At 35.8% G+C, this 19,652-nt stretch overlaps 5 protein-coding genes across 20 annotated transcripts in view; 4 read left to right on the forward strand and 1 right to left on the reverse strand.

Moving 5' to 3' along the window:
- Positions 1-443, forward strand: part of LOC102678555 (dihydropyrimidine dehydrogenase [NADP(+)]) — a 6,356-nt gene extending 5,913 nt beyond the window's left edge. Inside the window, exon 17 of the mRNA XM_031513722.1 lies at positions 190-443. The gene's annotated coding sequence lies outside the window, so the exon portion shown is untranslated. The remainder of the gene's footprint in view (positions 1-189) is intronic.
- On the reverse strand, positions 59-2,905 carry LOC102678224 (differentially expressed in FDCP 8 homolog). 4 transcript variants are annotated; one of them, XM_006622551.2, is made up of 8 exons: positions 2,771-2,905; positions 1,924-2,203; positions 1,559-1,850; positions 1,318-1,488; positions 1,104-1,157; positions 765-1,006; positions 459-694; positions 59-389 (listed from the first exon to the last, which is right to left on the reverse strand). In XM_006622551.2, exons 2-8 carry the CDS (start codon positions 2,125-2,127, stop codon positions 143-145), a joined length of 1,446 nt encoding a protein of 481 aa, XP_006622614.1. In that variant the 5' UTR covers positions 2,128-2,203; positions 2,771-2,905; the 3' UTR covers positions 59-142. The 4 variants fall into 4 exon arrangements, with proteins under 4 accessions (XP_006622614.1, XP_031369596.1, XP_006622615.1 ...); XM_031513736.1 differs by having other exon boundaries at positions 2,592-2,791; XM_006622552.2 differs by lacking the exon at positions 2,771-2,905 and adding an exon at positions 2,588-2,724.
- Positions 2,906-2,910: 5 nt separating this feature from the next.
- LOC102678732 (gastrulation defective protein 1 homolog) lies at positions 2,911-5,355 on the forward strand. Its single transcript, XM_006622555.2, has one exon. The coding sequence runs from the start codon at positions 3,169-3,171 to the stop codon at positions 5,161-5,163; it is 1,995 nt and encodes a 664-aa protein (XP_006622618.1). The 5' UTR covers positions 2,911-3,168; the 3' UTR covers positions 5,164-5,355.
- An 881-nt stretch (positions 5,356-6,236) lies between these two features.
- Positions 6,237-16,846, forward strand: LOC102680316 (golgin subfamily A member 6-like protein 22). The gene is made up of 12 exons (XM_031513743.1): positions 6,237-6,829; positions 7,546-7,656; positions 9,482-9,633; positions 10,528-10,594; positions 10,740-10,984; positions 11,092-11,401; positions 14,093-14,596; positions 14,736-15,201; positions 15,357-15,415; positions 15,905-16,077; positions 16,234-16,396; positions 16,515-16,846. Exons 2-12 carry the CDS (start codon positions 7,558-7,560, stop codon positions 16,569-16,571), a joined length of 2,295 nt encoding a protein of 764 aa, XP_031369603.1. The 5' UTR covers positions 6,237-6,829; positions 7,546-7,557; the 3' UTR covers positions 16,572-16,846.
- A 919-nt stretch (positions 16,847-17,765) lies between these two features.
- LOC102678866 (PDZ and LIM domain protein Zasp) overlaps positions 17,766-19,652 on the forward strand; it is a 30,078-nt gene continuing 28,191 nt past the window's right edge. For 2 of the 13 annotated variants that reach the window (XM_031513731.1, XM_031513733.1), the window contains exon 1: positions 17,802-17,927. In XM_031513731.1, the coding sequence (XP_031369591.1) occupies positions 17,817-17,927 (111 nt within the window). In that variant the 5' untranslated portion in view covers positions 17,802-17,816. Of the gene's footprint in view, positions 17,928-18,634; positions 19,128-19,652 lie in introns of those variants that run through there. The other 11 variants (XM_006622558.2, XM_006622556.2, XM_031513728.1 and 8 more) reach the window with 10 other exon arrangements.

The following is a 19,652-nucleotide window of genomic DNA, read 5'->3' on the forward strand; positions in this document are numbered from 1 at the left end:
GATACATATATGTATATATTTTATATATCTATAATAAACTATATGAATATAGATCTTCTTTTAAAATTAGAATATTTTTTAATTTCAATTTATAAAAAAATTGCACAAAGACAGATATATGTACAAATTATAATATATGCATTTATGTTGTATCACTTGGTGATTCACTTGAATTTAATCCATTTTCAGTAATACATTCATCTGTATCTGAAGTTTGTTGTTCTTGCAAGGCACGCCGTTTCTGAAGTCTCGTACAACGTGGACAACAGTGATTTTGTTTCGACCAACATGCACGATGATGAACTGCTGTACATTGATGACAACTAATAGAACTTGCATCCCATGGATATATAACTTCATCATTACCGCACAATTCACATAAATGACCTCTATAAATTAATATTTAAAATTTTAATTGTAAAACGATTTGTATAAAATATCCATTCATCAAAATTTACCTTGCTTTACATAATTCACATTGCTCTGTGATATGAGTATGCATAGTATCATATGCAGCACGAATTTCTTCTAAAAGTATTCCATTATTCAAATCAATGAGATCTTTAATTGAATAATTTCCCGAATTTTCTATCATATGAGTACGTATTCCAATTTTCCATGGTAATCCTTGATTATTAGCTTCCGGGCACAAAACTAAATAACGTTTCATCATTTGCATTTCCTCCCGCATCCTCTATTTATTATTTACTTTGAATTATATAAAAATAATTAATTTATAAATACGAAGTTATAGTTTATTTTACCTTTACTACAGATAGATCTGGAACTAAAGTAAACAATTTTGGATTTAAGTCTTCAAGTAATAAAACAGAACGTTCTTCTAAAAGTGTTAATAGTTGTGCAGCAACACGAGATACAGGTCGTGATTCCATATCCCAATTTCTAATTACTCTTGCAGGAATTACCATTGCAGTATTCCAATGACATCTTTGACAATAATACAATCCTGTATAGTCACAAAGTCGTGGCTCAATCCATGTTGATTCTACATTTATAAATAATATATTAAAAGAAATATTAATATATAAAATAAATTTTTGATTTGTAACCCACATTTTCGAAATTTCCTTTATATGTGTTACCTGTATTTTTAAATGGACTGCCAAAACAAGATAAGGATAATCCTTTTGAGAAAGCTTGTAATAAAAATATAATTTATCTACATTGTAACAATGTTAAATATTTTATTTTTATATCTTATATAGAGTGATAAATTATACTTCTTCAAAGAATTATTTTAATTTTTAATTTTAATCTTATCTGCATTAATCAATATTTATTAATAAATATACTTACTAAATGTAATTCGTGCTTTGCATTCAGCACATCTATATCCTTGATTTGATAAACCCTGTTCAGGACAAATATCTTTTGTATAAGTATAACCACCTGCTTCACTAGCAACTACATGAACACATACTCTACATATGTTATTTAAACATTTCCAATGGCAACAAAATTTGCAATCTATGAAAATAAAATTAAATATAATAAAAATCCATATAAAAATAATTTATAATTTTAAAGAAAATCTTACCATTGCACATATACCATGATTGAAGCATAGTCCAAATAGCTCCACTGCAATGATCACAATATACAGGTCCAGAAGTTGTTATGTAATATTTTTGTGGTATTAAGTGATGTCCTAAAATTACTTGTGTTTCAAGCAAATTTGCTTCTGATGATTCTCTAAATTCTTGTACTCTTAAACGTAATTCAATTAAACGTCTAACAAGCCATTTTCGTTCATCTGAACATTCTGCACTTTCTAATACCATTTGTTTACATTTTTCTATCATATCTTTAAGATATTCTTCAGAAGTAGCCTGTAAAATATAATATAATCATAATCATAAAGAATAAAAAATTATTATAAAAATTTTTAAATTTATTTTATACCTTAGATAATGAAAGCACTGTTTCTACTGATTTTAAACTAAAAGGTATAACAGCTTTGCTATCTGAACTATCATCTGCTTCTCCTGTCATATAATCAGATGATGAAGAAGGTGTTGATGGCATTGTATCGGAACTGTTAGTTCTAATCCTTGAATCTTGATTACAATCATATGTTCCATTTGCATTATTTTTTGTATCTATCATTTTTTATAGATATTGTAGTCAATTATATATTAAAAATATTTTCATTTACTTCTTCTGTTAATTCCTATGTTATTTCCTAAATTATGTTATTAAATTAAATGCTACATTAATTTATAATCGAATTTTTGAAATTCATTAATTTTTTTATTTCGATTCTCATAAATATTTAAATTTTTTTAAATGAAAATAATATTTTTGTTTATCATAATTATTAATGGATAAGATTTTATAAGTACAAGAATTATAAATATTACAAAAAATATATTTTAAAAATCATAACTTATTAATTATAAACTATGTAAACGTTATATTTAATATATTATTTAATATATTTATTCTATATAAATTTATAAATATCAAATACATCAAATAATTGATATTTATAACTTTTTAAAACGTTTAAAACTTAAATTATAATATAATTATAATTTAAAATTTAATCAAAGTATATTTAACTAACTTACATTGATATAATATTATATATTATGTTTTGATTCATTATTATTTAGGTACATCAATTACAACAATTATTAGATAGATGTAAATTAGGTTTTTATGATAAATTTACTAATTATTCACATCAATGACATCTGTCAATACAAACGTCAATACACAATAAGTTAAAATAGAAATTTTAACTTACTAAATGTTTCTAATGGCTCTGATAGCCATTTTGTCTCGGTATCTGACAATTTTGCTATAGTACGCAATATTTACCAGATAAAGCGATAAATAATATTGTGAATTTCCATTTATATTAAAAAAAAAATTATTTATTAATAAAATAGATTTACTTTTTTTAATGCAAAAATATGTAATTAATCCGTTATATATGAATAATAGAAAAAAAAAGAAAATGAAATATTATAACCTCAATATATATATTTATTTAATTTTTTATAAGCTATTATAAGAAATTAAATCTTAAAAAAATATCAAAGTTATATTATATTAAGAATAAATAAATAAAAAATTTTAATTTTATTTGTATATGTTTTATAAATATTATTACAATTTATTTAATAACAAGTTATAATAATCATGAATACAAAAAAGGGAATAACTTTTGGTAAAATTAATAAAGATTTAACTCGAGATATGACGAAAAATACAGAAACTGTAAGTTCTGGATTTGGTACATTTGGCAAAAAATCATTGGAGACTAATATTACAAAAATGAATGAAATTAAACCTGAAGATGAAGAAGAATCTCAAAATTTGAAACAAGTTATGGGCATAACAGGTTTTGGTAAGAAGGCTAAATCTTTTGATGTAGAAGAAATGTTGGAAAATATTACAAAAACTATTAATAATAGCAAAGTAAGTAATATAAATATAAAATCTATTGAAAAAGAATCTAAAACTACACTTGTAAAAGAAATATCTAAAGATATTAATATTATTAATAATGAAAGTACTAATGATAATGAGGAAGATGATGATTTTATTGGACCTCCAATACCTCCAGAACTTCAGAATTCAATTAATTTAGAGCAATCTACGAAAATAAAAGATCAAAATGACAATGAAAGTGATGAAGATGAAGAACAATCTGATGTAGAAGAAGAATTACAATTAAAAGATAAAATTCCATGCAGTCATGAAGTTACAATGACTCATGGAACGAAGGCAGTAACAGCTATTGCAGCAGATCCTTCTGGAGCAAGATTAGCTTCAGGTTCTATTGATTATGATGTTTGTTTTTGGGACTTTGCTGGTATGGATTCATCAATGAGAAGTTTTAGAACATTGCAACCTTGTGAGAACCATCCAATCAAATGTTTACAATATTCAATGACTGGTGATGTTATATTAGTTATATCAGGTTCTGCACAAGCAAAAGTTTTAGATAGAGATGGTTTTGAAAAATGTGAAACTGTGAAGGGTGATCAATATATAACAGATATGGCACGTACAAAAGGTCATACAGCAGGATTAAACAGTGGTTGTTGGCATCCATTCACAAAGGAGGAATATCTTACTTGTTCACAAGATAGTACTTGTAGAATATGGATTTTATATAGACCGCGTGCACATAAACATCTAATAAAATGTAGAGCACAAAATGGTGTTAAAACCATACCAACCACATGTGGTTATAGTAGAGAAGGTAATGTAGTTGCTTGTGGTTGTATAGATGGTTCTATACAAATGTGGGATCATAGAAAAAATTTTGTTAATCCATCACTGATTCAGAGAAATGCACATGCACAAGGTGCTGAGATATCAAGCCTAAGCTTTTCTTATCTTGGACAAATGCTTGCAACCAGAAGTTGTGATGATACATTAAAGCTTTGGGATTTAAGAGCATTTAAAACACCTATTTTTGAAGCAAAAAATTTATATTCTAGATATGACACAACCGATTGTATGTTTAATCCAGATGATTCAATTCTTATTACAGGAGAATCTTTAAGTAAAAATCAAAATACTGGTAGAATTTTATTTTATGATACAAAAACTTTTGATCTAATTAATGGAATAAATGTAACAAATTCACATGTTATTAAAACATTATGGCATCCAAAACTAAATCAAATATTTGTTGGTTGTGGAAATGGAATAGTTAAGGTATATTACGATTCTAAGAAAAGTTTAAGAGGTGCAAAATTATGTATTATAAAAACGCATTTAAAACAAAAACATATCGAAGTAATGTCAACTCAACAAATTATTACACCACATGCACTTCCATTATTCAGACAAGACAGACCTAAATCAGTTCGTAAACAAATGGAAAAAGATCGTTTAGATCCCGTTAAATCGAGAAGACCGGATTTACCAATTACTTCTGGACAAGGTGGAAGAGTTGCTTCTTCTGGTGGAACACTTAGTTCTTATGTAATTCGGAATTTGGGACTTAGCAAAAGAATAGAAGACGATCAAGATCCACGAGAAGCTATATTAAAATATGCAAAAGTAGCAGAAGAAAATCCATATTGGATTGCGCCAGCATATAAAAAAACACAACCACAAACGATATTCCAAACGGATGAGCAGGATGGAGCATCAAGTGCAAAGAAGCAAAAAACTTAAAAAAATATAAATATTTTGTAAAAATTTTTATATTATTCATCAATAATCTTTTTTTACAAAAATTTTTCGTTTAAAAAAAAGTATAAATATAATAAAAACCTCATATTCATGAGGTTTTGATTAATATTTATAATTGATCGCAATTTGAAAAAATGTAATACTATGTAAATAAAAATATTTTATTTAATTTAATTGCAAAAAATTTATCATTATCATTATTATACAATAATTTATTATTTTAATATTTTAATATTTTATTATATTAATTAAATTATGTATTATTCTTTATTATGTAATATATATACATAATATACATACAATGTTCTCTATTATCGGCAAAGTTGCAACTTATTCTTGTAGATATATTACAGGAATATTATTGTATTGTATTAATAAATAAAATAAATTATAACTATAAAATCAAATAATTTAATAAGCAAATTAAATTATATTTCCATATAATCCATTTTTAAAATATATATACTTAATATATAATGTTGTGATAATGTTTTAATGATAAACGATTCAAATTTATTTGTAATACTGTTATTGAAAATATCAAACAAAAAATAACGAACTGCACAGTATCATCGCTGCAAAATTATAAAAATGCATACACATCAAATTTAATGGATATTATTCTTATGTAAAACAATATGACTAATGTAAAATAGAAATTGCTTAAGTGCGCGAATTGACTCTAAGACATATATATACTATATCAGATATATATAAACATATAGTGGTAGGGACGTATCTATGCCTTACTTCCACATTTCGACTTTCAGTCAAAAGATAGACTTCGAACGATCAAGTAAGACTACGTCAATGAGAATAAAATTTACATTCTAAAAATATTTTGTATATATTCATATTTTTATCAGATTTTGATAATGTACAAAGTAAATTATTTAAAATAAATCAAAATTTAATACATATTTAATACACGTATTCACTGTAAATTATGTGTATTGTTGTATTTGCATATAACATATTTTAAACATAAACACAAATTATATCACATATCACAGAACATATATTATAATATTTATAAATTTTTCTTTAATTTTTCTTTTTTTCTTTCGCATAAAGTTTCGCGCGCTTTTCGATTCAAAGAATTGAATTTAAATATTAGTGTGTCCCTAGATGGCAGAAGCGTATACGATTTTTAAATCAATTTATGTGATTTTAGCGCGAAATTACGATAAAAAAAGTTATTCTTTGTCGTAGAGGAAAAATGTAGATATTGTTACTTTACGAAAGAGTAACGATGAGAGCGAAATACTTCATATGTGATGACGAGGAAATCGAGGACCTGAATCTAAATAAATCGATCAGTAAATAGATCTAGCATTCTTCCTACTGTTTTACGATTGGATAATGAGGGGAGCAGGGGACGAGAGGATGAGGGGAGAAGAGGCCGTGTATTTGTGGCGTTCAAGTCGGTAGCTACGATTGCCTTCTGGCAAACATTATCGTGACACCGTTTTGTGCGTGTTGAAGACTTAGTGGAGTTCGTCGATCGGTGCTACCACGGTATCGACCGGTTCGGTTGATGACCGCGCGCTTCTGATCCATGAATTCAGTGATATAATTTTTCTCGGTGTGCAATTTCCTGTGCATCGTGATATAACAATTCTGTGATTATTCTTCGCGCAACATACTGGCAAGTAACTCACGAATCATTGAGTAAATTCTCGCATCGACTAGACTATATTCGTTTCGCTATGCGATCACTTCCGCGTACATGGTACGAATTCCTTTCGGTTGTTATTGCGTTCCGAAGTTTTTAGTTTTACTTATTTTTTTAATCGTTAAAAAGCAAACATTTAATTTGAATTACTATGAATGTCCAAAAATCAATATAAAATATATAAAAAATATTATAAATGTTAAGAATATCGAATATCTTTTGTTTTGTGTCTTTTTAAAATCAGCATTATGTAACGAGAGTAAAATTTAGAAAAACTTATGTGTTATATTTTGTCGTATTCATATAAATGATTCTTTTCTTTGATTAATAATTTTAAAAAGAAATATATTAAAACTGATAAATTTAAGTAATTTTTTTTTTTTTTTAATTCACAAATAATGATTGAAGAAAATTGATGATTGAATTTTTTTATCAAGATTTTTTAAAACTCGAATGCAAATATAGATTTACATTTAATCGTGAAATAATTCCACAAAATTCAAATTCAAATAAAATTTTCATTTTTTTTCTTGTTTTATTATATATTTTTATTTGTTTTATTTTATTATATAATTGTTTCATTAGAAATCACTTTCGGAATTAATTTCATCGAAGTTAATGAAGGAAGTATCACTTTAAACGTTACAAGCTGTTCCAGTCCAAAATGACTACAGACACGTGAATTTCAGATGTAGAACAGTATGGCTATCAGCATAAAATTCACAAAATTCGATAACACACCATGGGGATTTCGATTGGCGGGTGGAAGCGATTTTCCACAACCATTGACTGTCATCAGAGTATGTACATTACATTATTATTATTTCATGTTTTTTATTATTTAAATATATTACTATAATAATACTATAATAATGTACAGACACAGATTATTTAAAAATGCAGTTCAGATTATTATTTACAAATTATTAAGAAACTTATATAGAGTATACATGCATATGTGAAATTATGAGATTACATAGTAACCATTTAGCGCGAAAAGTATAAAGGATTGCATATCTGCAGGCTAGTATTTTCTAATATGTCGATATGATTAATCATAGCAATTTCTGTATTACCGATTTATTAAAATGGCAATGATCTACTTAAATATAAACGAATTATATAGAATAGATACGATCATACATAAAAATATAAAATAGATTGGAATTGAAATTAAATATTAAATTATAAATAATTATTTGATTAAATTTCACTAGTACGCTTCATAACATATTGCATATTTGCTAGAAAAATCGTACAATTTAAAAATTATAATTTTAGAGGAAACGACTTTGAATGATTTGACTTATAAGAATATAAAATATATAAGGATATCATATTATTAAAATACTAAGTTGCATATTCATCAAGTTTGAAACTGTTATTTACAGGATTCTGTTAATAAAAAATATAAATAATTATAATTTTTTCCGTAGCAATAATTCAATAAGTATTAAATTTTGAATTACATCACTTGTCTAGCAAGCGTGCGATATATTTTGAAAGTTTATCGTGTTATAGATATATTGTAAGTAATAAAGTTGAGAATATAATATTTTTTTACATTAAAGATTGAAACACGTTGTAATTTTGAAAGAGAAATGATGAAAATATTTAATTGATATCCTATACCTCGTATGTGATCGTACGTACCAAGAACAATGTATAAACAAGGAGAGTAATAATGAGAGAAGGACAGAAATAAAGTAAAAATATTGAAATCAATCTTTAGAGTGTCATAAATGAAACATATAAAAAAAGGATAGGAAATAGTGAAAGAAAGATAGAGATACTGTAAGAATTAATTATCAACACCATCTTTCAATTATTAAAGATATCTCTAAATGGCAGGATAAAATAGAGTAAGAATTGAGAACTAACGCCATCTTTTAAATTGTGAAAAGGACATGTTTTCAAAAATACTCAAGAGATGGCGCTGAATCTTAATTTTAACTCTAACTTATCTTTGAACGTGCTTTTGAAGAAGTATTTTTAATATTCAAGAGATGGCGTTGTTAGTCAATTCTTACCATATCTCTATCCTTTTTTCTCTATTTGCTATCCTTTCTTTATGAGTTTCATTTGCGGCACTCTGAAGATGACGCTGATTTCAATATTTTTACGCTCTCTCTATCTCTTTCCTATTATTCGCTTTCTTTGTCTACATTTGTTTCATCCACGATATCATCGAGAGAGCGCTGATTCTCATTTTTAATTTATCTTTGTACCTTCTTCTACTATTTGCTCTCTTTATTTATATTTGCTGTATAAAATTTATAAGAGATCCGTTCCAATATTCGATATAACCGATTGACTTAATTATCTCTTACTCCCGAGATCAAAAGATTTATGAATACGATCCAATACAATATACGTGCGAATATTTATGGTAGTATGTATAAAAAATAAAAAAGTTATTTTTCCAAACATTCTTGATTTATTCGTCGATTATGAAATTTTCCCATAATTTCAAGAAACATGATCAAAGTCCCGTTAAACCGTATAAACCTATTTCCTTCCCCTCCATCCCCTCCCTCGCCTATCTCGTCGTCCATAGTTTTAATTACAATACGTAAGTTTGATCGAGTAAAAATGAAAATTGAAACGTGAAAAAACATTTCTTAGGTCACAGAGGGAAGTTTGGCGGAATGTATGGGTTTAAAAGTCGGCGACGTGGTGGTAAGATTAAACGATCAACCCATTAGTTCTTTAACCCACGGACAGGCGCACGAGGAATTAATGCGAGCGGGAAATAATTTTGTTCTTGGTGTGCTGAGGTAAGCTTGGTGCGCTACCTGAATCATTAATCGATTAATAATATAAAAATCCAACATCACCTTTAAAAATAAATACTCGCTTTACTCGTGAATACATCCTTATCTTATCGGAAGTAGATCCGCAACCCAGCCATTGAAAACAATTCGATATCAATGTCAACGACACTGCGCGCCGCTGCATCGTTGCACCGAATTGACCCGCTTCGAGGTCGAGCTTAACTTGAACTACTTTTTTTACCGCGACGAATTTTATTTCGAGTACCCTTGACAAACCCGACTCTATCGACCGACGATTTTCTTCGACACCACACCTGCGATATTACATTATATTTCCCATTTCAATAGCAATAATCAATCGGATGAAACGACGTGCAATATACTCGACTTGAGATTAAAAAAAAAAAAAATTGGAAGAATCGCTTGCAAACATGATGGAAAAAACGTCTTCTTATATACGATAAATATTATAACACGAGACGAGAGAGAGGCAAGAATATCCCGGCGTAGTACGGCGAACGTGTGGTAACATATTGCAACACTTATAAATAGGTGACCCAGAATCAGATCTGTTTATCATTGGTCGGCGATTTTATTGCTGGCATTTTACATCGCACACATTTGTTCCACAATCCCTCTCATTACCCTTTCGCGTGTGAACCGGCTTGCAAGTAAGCTTCGAAAAGTAGTTAACTTCATTCCAACCTCCGTTCCAATTCCGTTCACTTGGGCTAGCTCGCTACTGCTCGCTCGTGCTACGAACTCGAGTGCATATATACGCGTGACAGATCGTTCGATCGTTCGATCGATCGATCGAAAGGAAAGAAAAGAAAAGGAAAAAAAAAAAAAAAATTCCAATTCGAAATTAACCAACCAACTACTTCTCTGTTGACACAGACAAGAAGATTTTGTCAAGGCTGCGGAGGCGCTGTCCGAGGAGAACATCGTCCCTTATAAGATCCCTGTACGTATCTCACGTTAAAATATTGCATGTGTGAATTTCATTATATATATATATAATATATATATGTATGTATGTATGTATGTATGCATGTATTATTCACGATTTTTGTGGTCGTTCGATCGGTGGAAAATTTGTTCGTTATCAGCTCGCAGATTTGCCACCAGTTTTCCCGGAGCAAATCTTGAAGGAGGAGACGGTGATCGAACGTCACGAGTATGAGATAAAGACGTGCGAGGAGGAAGAGGGATCGAAGCAAGAGGTGGAGCCCCTTCCGGACAAGCCGAAAGACGCGAACAGCGAGATCGTGCCGAATCAAAATCTCACGGACGACGAGATCGCGCAATTGATCCTCGAGGAAGAGGAACTTTTGGACGATAAAGGCGTTTTGGGGTATAAAATTCATCCCTTCGAATTCTTGCTGAAAGAAACCTCGACAACAACAATAATAAGAAATTTTTAAAAAAAAAGGGAAGGAAAAAGATTTCTCTGCATTCCAGGGTGAACTTTAAGAAACTGAGGCCACGGGTCACGGTTCTGAAGCAATCGAAGGTTATAGAAGAGCTTCAGAACATAGCCACAGCCGAGCCACCGTTGGTCGAACAGTTGAGACGTACCTCGGTGTTCCTTCAGAAACCGCAGCGGCCGATACCGACACCCCGCAAGAAGCAGGAGGAGGGGGAGCAAGAGGCGGAGTCGTACAAAGTTGTGATAAAGAAGCAGAAAAGGAGAAGCGTGACCGACCGGCTGCTAGAGAGGGGCTTGCTGAAACCGGAGGGCGCGAGCACCCCGGAGCCCTTCACTCCCGAGGTAAAGACGGAAAATAAGACGGAGGGGGTCGGAAAAAAAGTCGAGGAGAAGGAGGAGGAGGAGGAGGAGGAGGAGGCTTCCTCGATCCTCGAGAACCGCCACGATCATTCTTCCCTGTTCGAGGGTGAGACTCGTGCGAACGATATGGAAACGGGCGGAGTCGCACGTTGGCCGACGAGAGGCTACCATGAGAAGGTAGCTTTGACGCGTGGCGAGGGGAAGAGGCGGAAAGATTGGAAGAGAGGTTCTCGCACGAGTGTTTCTAACTTTCCAAGATGTTTGTCGTTCGCCAAGTGGAGTAACGTTGGAGTAAAGGGGGGTGAAAGTTGGTCGGGGGGTGGACGAGGTATCGAGGTACGGAGCACGGACAGGATTCAACGAGTCGCAACGAGTCGCTGTAGCGTGGAGAAATGTTCGAAATCGAGGAGGATCAAAGGTCGTTACCTCGAGACGTACTCGAAGCGAGAGGATAATTGGACGAGGCGAATGGTCGACGGATGGATGTTCGCGAGGAGGAGGTCTGAAGCGAGGGGCTGCTTCGTTATTAAATCTCGCGATAACGCATTGTCGAGGGAAGAAATCTCGTCGAGGAAAACTGATCGGGAGAAGGAGATTCTCGTTCGTTGTACAAAATTCGTGGTTGCTCGCCCCTATTCGTCCTCCGATCGACGATATTTCGACGAAAGATCGCGCCTCGGTGAGCGTATTTCGTACTTCAAGGGTCGTTACGTTGAACGTATGTTTCGGCGCGATGTTGTTCCTTGGTTGAATCGTATCCGCGACACGGCGTTGTCCCTGAAGCGGAATCTTCGTAGCGGAGAGATTCGAGGAAGAAACTCGATCGAAGAAACGAAAGGTTACTCGGGGGTTTGGTATTTTGGGGCGGAAAACGCGTTGTTCGATCGTTGCTCCACTCGTCCAACCTCGAGAAACAAACTTATCTCTCGAGCTCGTTACGTCGAACGTATCGTGAAAAAGCAGTTCAAGTTCCTCGGTTCGATCGCGAACCACGTTCGATCGTGCCAACTTCTCCAACGCGTATCCGCCGATTCTTCCGCTGTTATTCCAGTCTTCTCATCCTTGAACTCGCGCCAAACCAACGACACGTCTCCTTCGTCCGTGAGGGAAGGCGGTGTCCTTTCCAATCTCGTCCGTTCGTCCAAAGATTATATCTCGGCCGAGATTTTTCATCGTGGAAGCAGACGATCGTCGAGATCGAGATCGAGATCCTCGAATCGCGTCTCTTCTCTCGATCTCTTGCACGGTTTTCGAACGACGTCCCTTCGAATCGATCGATCGTTTCCTGACAAACGTTTGGGGGAAGGGAGGGAAAGGATCGCGAACGACAAGAAGGAAATCGTTGAGGACAAGGATCGTGACGGACGTAGGCTATCCTTCGTCCCAACCATCCTCTACGAAAGCTTGACGAATTGCATAGGGGTGGATTTCACGAGATTAGTGGCGTACGCGTTCGTACCTTGTACCTCCATCATATTGCTCTATATGTACAAGTAATATCATATACGATATATACGAAACATCTAGTCTATTAATAATTCACACATCGAGACACCGGTATCATTAATGATTACGATTATGTTTAGATTTAAAACGACGTCACTTGTTCTAGGACATCCCTAACAGACGCTAGATCATCACGTGGATCATCTGTAAACGTATACGAGAAAAAAAAAAAAAAAGAAACGAAAAAGTGTTCGTCGCTCGTTAAAAGTGTGTGTTGTATCTTCTGTCCAATGTAACCGTAACCCGTTTCTCATGACTAGAGGCTAGAGCAGCAATTGTACTTGTCTATTAAGGACCGTGCAAAACTGCCAAAAGAACAAAACGAACCATCGTTTCTTTTTTCTTGTCCATCGACTAAAAAATTTATTAATCAAATCTTTAACACATTTTATCATCTTTTTTCTCGATGATTCGTTTCAATATATATATATATATTATAAAAAATTGCACGGTCCTGCAAGTATACTTACTATCTACTATAACGTAGTACACGTAGTATACTTAAATAAAAAAAAAAAAAAAAGAAACGATCGCACGTCGATTGGTATCTAGTCTAATGTAGAGTACATACATATATATATAAATACGATTGAAAAAAAAAATCGTTATCACGCACGCAGACAGACAGATCGATGCATGTCAACATCAACATCAACGTAGTACGTATATAATTACCTCATTGTCAATGTACCCACACGATGGATTGTCGAGAGGAAATAATTACATTTGTTCAGAAATAAAAAAAATGCGCATATCTTGGTTGCACCCGAATTCTAAAATATTCTCGATAACCCCGTCGAAACGTAGCAATTGGGACGCTCGCGTTTCGCTCGTTGGATTTCACCCGAAAAGAAACAAAAAAAAAAAAAAATATCCCTTTACGAGTCTAGATGATTCGTTGAAATAGTAATAAATAAAAGTTAACTTACTTAACCGATAAAACGGGTAAAATAGAAGTGGCACGCGTTTCGTGCCCTTTTCACCGATCGATGAAGACGTATGCATCTCGATCCCCGGACTTATATAAAACTGCACGACATAATAATAATAATAATAATAATAATAATAATAATAATAATAATAATAATAATAACGTACTTGCACCATTCCACCAAGCATTCAATCAACCCCGACGCAACACAATAACAGGCTGTTGTCTGAATTCAGGCGACACCATCGGCCACTCCTGAGCCGGGCTACAGATCGGATCGGGAACCTGAATCGCGACCAGAATCGAAGGCCGAATCGAAGCGTTCGGAGGAGGAGGGCGAGGCCGAGCGCGGGCAAGCGGTGGGGGAGACGGGCGACGGCGCCGGGGAGAAGGTTGAGGAGGAGGAGGTTCGCGAGGAAGGGGCCAAGGGGCGGGAGGAGGAGAGGACGAGGGAGCACGAGAACGTTTTGAACGAGATCGAGAAGGAGATGGCGGACGTCGCCGCGAAGGTCGATAAGGAGAGGATCAAGGAGTTGGTCACGACGGAGATCAATCTGGAGAAGCAACTGGAGAACGTTCAACGCCAGTTGTTGTCGTTGAAACAACTTCCGAGCGAGATCGAGAATCACCTGAGAATCGTGTCCGAGCAACTGCAGAAGATCATGGAGTTGAGCGGTGTCCAAAACGGCGCCGCCGTTAACGCTGGCAAGGGGGAGGAGGAGGGGGAGGAGGAGCGGCGAGGAGGAGGAGGAGGTGAAACGATTATATTATTTTCGAACAGGTCTGAATCGATATCACTCGTCGTCCCCGGCATATTTTCAAATTTTACGCGTTCCAACACGGACGGATGACGCTGATGTTGAAGCGTTGCCAACCGAGTGTTGTGTCAACCGAGTGCGTATCTATGCGTGCACGTCGTTCCCATTGCGAAACATCTCTCTCGTTCGATCGGCTGGTTTCTCTTTCCAAATTCTTTTCCAATTTCCGCCGTTTCCGTTTCCGTTTCGCGTAGATGATCGCGCTCGTTCGTCGTTTCCAGAGCCGGAAGAGCGGGCGAAAGACTCGGAGGAGGGGAAAGAGTCGGAGGAAGAACGCGCGGAGGAGGCGGAGGAAACGGAGGAACAGGACGTGACGGAGTACACGGAGGATATCTCGTACTCTGCCTATTCGGACGAGCATCTGAGGATCGTCCAGCCTAGCGAGGATGAGGGGGAGGAAGAGACCGAGACGCAGGAGCTGGAAGGGACGCTATCGGTGAAGAGCGAGGAGGGAAGCAGGGTGAAGAAATTCGTCGTCTCGTACGAGACCAAGGTTCTGAAATCGCCTAGTCCGGCACCGTCTCACGGTAAATATCAATCGTTGGTTGGATTTTTTTTTTTTTTTTCTTCTTTGATACGAGTCGATGATTAAGAAAGAAAAAAAAAAAAAAAAAAAAAAAAAAAAAAAAAGCGATAAAAGTTAAGGAAAGATAACAGAAACGAAGCGATATGTGTATTGTAGGCAGTTTCGAACCAGATCCAAATCTATCGGCAAAAGATCAAGTTATTCAGGAGTTGCAGGTATTCTGAGAAGAGAATGTAACGGAATGTAAATTGAATGTGAAGTAATTTTTGTTGTTCCCGTTCTGTGTCTTCTAGCATCCTAGAGAGTCCTCGTACGCATTATCTTAATCGCATCGATGTATTTTTGAGAATTCTATCGTAATCACCGAAATTATTACCCTTCTTTCTTTTTAAATGTTCTTTTTAAAAATAATTCTTTTTAAAAATACCAAGAATTTTGGTAAAACTTGCACTTCGAAAAACACCATAATTTGTTGTACACCCCCGTTCTACCCCCCCCCCTTCCCCTAAAAAAGAAAACTTCACGAAGATGAAGTTATATTCGTGTCACGTGCGTTCCTTAAAATGCCTGAGCGACAATTATACATATATATATATAAGCATACATTCCTTCGTAAATGACGAAACGTATTTTCTGGGTTCGTAAACGAAAACGTTCAATCCAAATAGTAGGAGTGACCCGTTTCCCTCTACTACTCTTTTCAGGAGAGAGTGAAGCAACGAGGGAGGAAACGTTCGCAAGATCTCTGGCCCCAGGCTAAGCAAGTCGAACTTACGCTTGGCCGCAGATGGAGGTGTCCGAATGATTTCTTCAATGACGAAATGATTGCCGAGGTTTTATCTTCCCAGGCGGAAGTGATTCGAGGCAGAGCCTTGGGGTGAGATAGAATTATTATTATTATTATTATTCTCTTTTTCATCGTTCGATGAATTTATAACGATGTACGATATTCATCGTGTTATTTATATTTGAAATTAATTCTTATCCGAATTTATTCAATCTTCTTTCTTTCTCTTTTTCTTTACTAACGCAGAGTAAACTTTAAGAAATACGAAAAGACGAATCTACCGAACTTTGATCACTTAATGAACTCGAGCGTCTATAAAATGATTCATAAAATGGAGAAAGAGCCGAAGAGAGGAATTCCAGCTAGGCCTGCCAAAGTGAACGCCGCGGAGGATATAATCGAGAGGGTCGTGAGTATATTCGATATGTACAGGATCCGAAGAATTTTCTTTTCCTTTTTTTTTTTTTTTAAGTTCTTACGAAAACTCGAAGCGTTTCGAAACCGTTCCTTCATTTCTTTCATTTCAGAAATCTCCAGCGTTCAGTATCGCGGACGACAGAAGTACTCGGAGCGTCAGTCACTGAACATTGCGAGGAAAGGATAGAATTCTTTTTTACGGGATGACAAAGAATAAGAATCGACGATAAATGAGAAAAATTGAAAAAAAAAGAAGAAAGAAACAAACAAACAAACAATGCGAATACGTGCGCTATGCCAGAATGTATAAAACCACAAAACTAATCAACTAGAATCACAAGTACGTGTGCGTGTCGTGTCTATACGTGTGTCTTCGAACACGAGAAAGCAATGTCAAGAAACGTTATACGAATTAAGCGTTAAATAAAAGGATTGATTTTTTTTTTCTTTTTCGTAAAACTCAACAATTCATCCATCCTACTCTACTCGCGTCGAAATTAGAAAAATTACTGCCTGACACGATTTTTTTTCTTTCTCTCGACAAATCGAGTGGTAGGACGACGAAAACGACGACACTTATCGGAATCGAGGTTAAAGGCATCGAGGGATTTCATCGATCGTTTCGTCGATCGTTTCGACTTCGTCGTCGACGCATGCTTTGCGCAAGATCCCTTTCGATATAACCGAGGACGAGGGCGAGCGGATGAGTCGCATACTTTCACCTTTCCGGAGTTTCCTGGGACTCTGTTCCCCCGAGCCACGTCCCGCATGCGTACGCCCAGAGTCTGAGTCACTTCTGCCGTGGCCGACGAGCGTTCTTTCTCCTCCCTCTTTCTCTTTCCTACTCCTCGGTAGTCGTCTCATGCTTAGGGACCGAGAACGTGACGTCGGTCCTGAGCAATTTATGTAAAGCATTCTAGGCATGATTCACGAACTAGTTCGCGCCCTCGTGACCGCCACCGGCGCAGAAAATGCAGCCGCTCTCGACGGAACGAAAATCTAGGCTCATCCGGTCGAATCCATTTCACGTTTCAGCGCTGGCCATTCCTTCCTGGCGATTACTGATATCCCTGATGATCCCTCGCCACCTTACGCGCAACCTTGCGCCAATTGCGTCGCATTTTATGATTTCATTTTTATCGGCGATCGATTTTCGAAGAGAGTGAAAAGTACATCGGTGATCGTATTGACGTTGAGCGAATTAGTTAAATCAAATTTTCGTGATAAGTGGAAAGGGGAAATATCGTAATCTTATAACAATGGATGAAATCCGTCGAGTGGTTTGTTGACAACAATTTTCAAGTCGTTTAAAAAAAGTCGGCGATATCGGAGACGGAGAGCGGTTAATCGATCGATGGTTCGATTCGAGGTAGCGATCGGGGATAAATTACAATCGCGGAGAGAAGAAGTGCATGGGTGTAGACGGTGCGGCGAGCAAGGTGCTTCTCTTCATGGTCGCAGCACCGGGAGCAATGACAGAAGGTGGAGCGAAGGAAGGAATCGGCAGTGCGGGAGAAAGAAAGGTAGCAAGTGGTGGAAAAAAGAAGGAATGAAACGTCGGGAATGCCATCCTGATACCACGATCACGTATCCTCCTTTATCCTCTTCTCGCCTTCCCCTCTCCCTTATTTCCTTCCGTGCCCCTCTTTCTTTCTTTCTTCCTTTTTCTTCAATATTTCCATCCTGCCTCGTGCATACATATATATATATATATATATTCCCTTATCTTTATCGACCTCTCCTTTGTGATTCCTTCCTCTTCCTTCAACGCGAGAGACCATCGCGCATTCCATCGTTCGTTCCATCGCCATACTTCCCATATCGTTTCCCGTTTCCGGTTCTGCAATTTCGCGGTTTCCTTGCACGCTTCGTTTCGTTCGAAAAGAAAAAAAAGAGAGAGAGAGAGAGAGAAAAAGAAAACTTTTCACGGTACGCGATTAAAGAGAGAGAGAGAGAGAGAGAGAGAAAAAAAGAAAAAGGAAAAAAAGAATCCATCGATTCCACTGGCCTTCCACTCCCGCATCATCGTTGCCCCTTGTACCTAATGGCCGCGATACACAGTCGAAACAGATAAATCTCGATGCTTCCTTCCTTTTCCCGTGGAAACGTGTCTCTTCCTCGAACTTTCCATTCACCCCCTCCCCGGATAATTCTGGATCGCGGTCTCGTTCCTACCCGCGTGTTGGGTCTCTATCCCTATCCCCGCCCCTGGCCAGAACCGCGGCAGAGCCGAATCGGATGGAAGGAAGGCAGCCAGGCAGGCCCCGCTGCCCGACTGACCGTCCTCACAGTCTGTTGTACCTTTACTCCGGTCTGCGCGTTCTTCAGGAACGTACGTGCCGTTCTCCCAACCGCGCGATTCCGCCTCGCCAAGGCAGACGTCAACCGTGGCCGGTGCAACGTGCATATATCCTGTCTCTTCGATCTTCGAAACGAGTAGCTAAGAAAAGAAAGAAGAAAGAAATAAAAGGAAAGAAAAGAAAAGGAAAGGAAAATAGAGGGAATCGTATATATATATGTATAAAACCGATCGATAACTTATCCGTTTTTTCGTTTCATTCGAGGATTCAGTTTTCTTTTTATTTTTTATCCGGCTGTCTGTAAAAGATATCAGTGATATGGCCCAGTTGATCAACGTCAAACTATCCAGATTCGACGGATCCCCCTGGGGTTTTCGTCTTCAGGGAGGGAAGGATTTCGGCACACCGCTCGTCGTGCAAAAGGTAAGGCGTTTATTTAAATATTCCTTTTTGCGATCATTTCCTCTTCTTCTTCTTCTTCTTTTACTTTTCCTCGTTTGACACACGGAGAATGTTCGCGAGAGGAGAGATATCGACATCGCTTTTCGTCGGGAAGAGTTTATTGTTCAGAGTTGGATAGAACGAGTCTGACAGATATAGATTGCGATAAATCGGTTTGATTCTTCGGTAAATTGCATACGTATTCGAATCGGTCACGTACGTTTTATTTAAAACGTGACTCTTCGTTTCTTTGTTGCGAGAAAGAAAAAAAAGGAAAAAAATTCTGCCTGCTCAAAGTTCTAATCGTCGAATAGATAAAACGATTTATCGCGTCGATGATTTGTCATCATCGTTGCATCGTGCGTGTACTCGCACTCTTCGAATCATTATTGGTTAAAGTAAACTGCAAACTGCAAACTTCTATTTACAAGTGCGTTAAAGATAATTCCTGTTGCGTTCGTGTCGATAAAAAATTCTTATCAAAGGGGAGAAGGAGGGAGAGGGGGG

The sequence above is a fragment of the Apis dorsata genome, unplaced genomic scaffold, assembly GCF_000469605.1.
Source record: "Apis dorsata unplaced genomic scaffold, Apis dorsata 1.3 scaffold_722, whole genome shotgun sequence".
Lineage (NCBI taxonomy): Eukaryota > Metazoa > Arthropoda > Insecta > Hymenoptera > Apidae > Apis > Apis dorsata.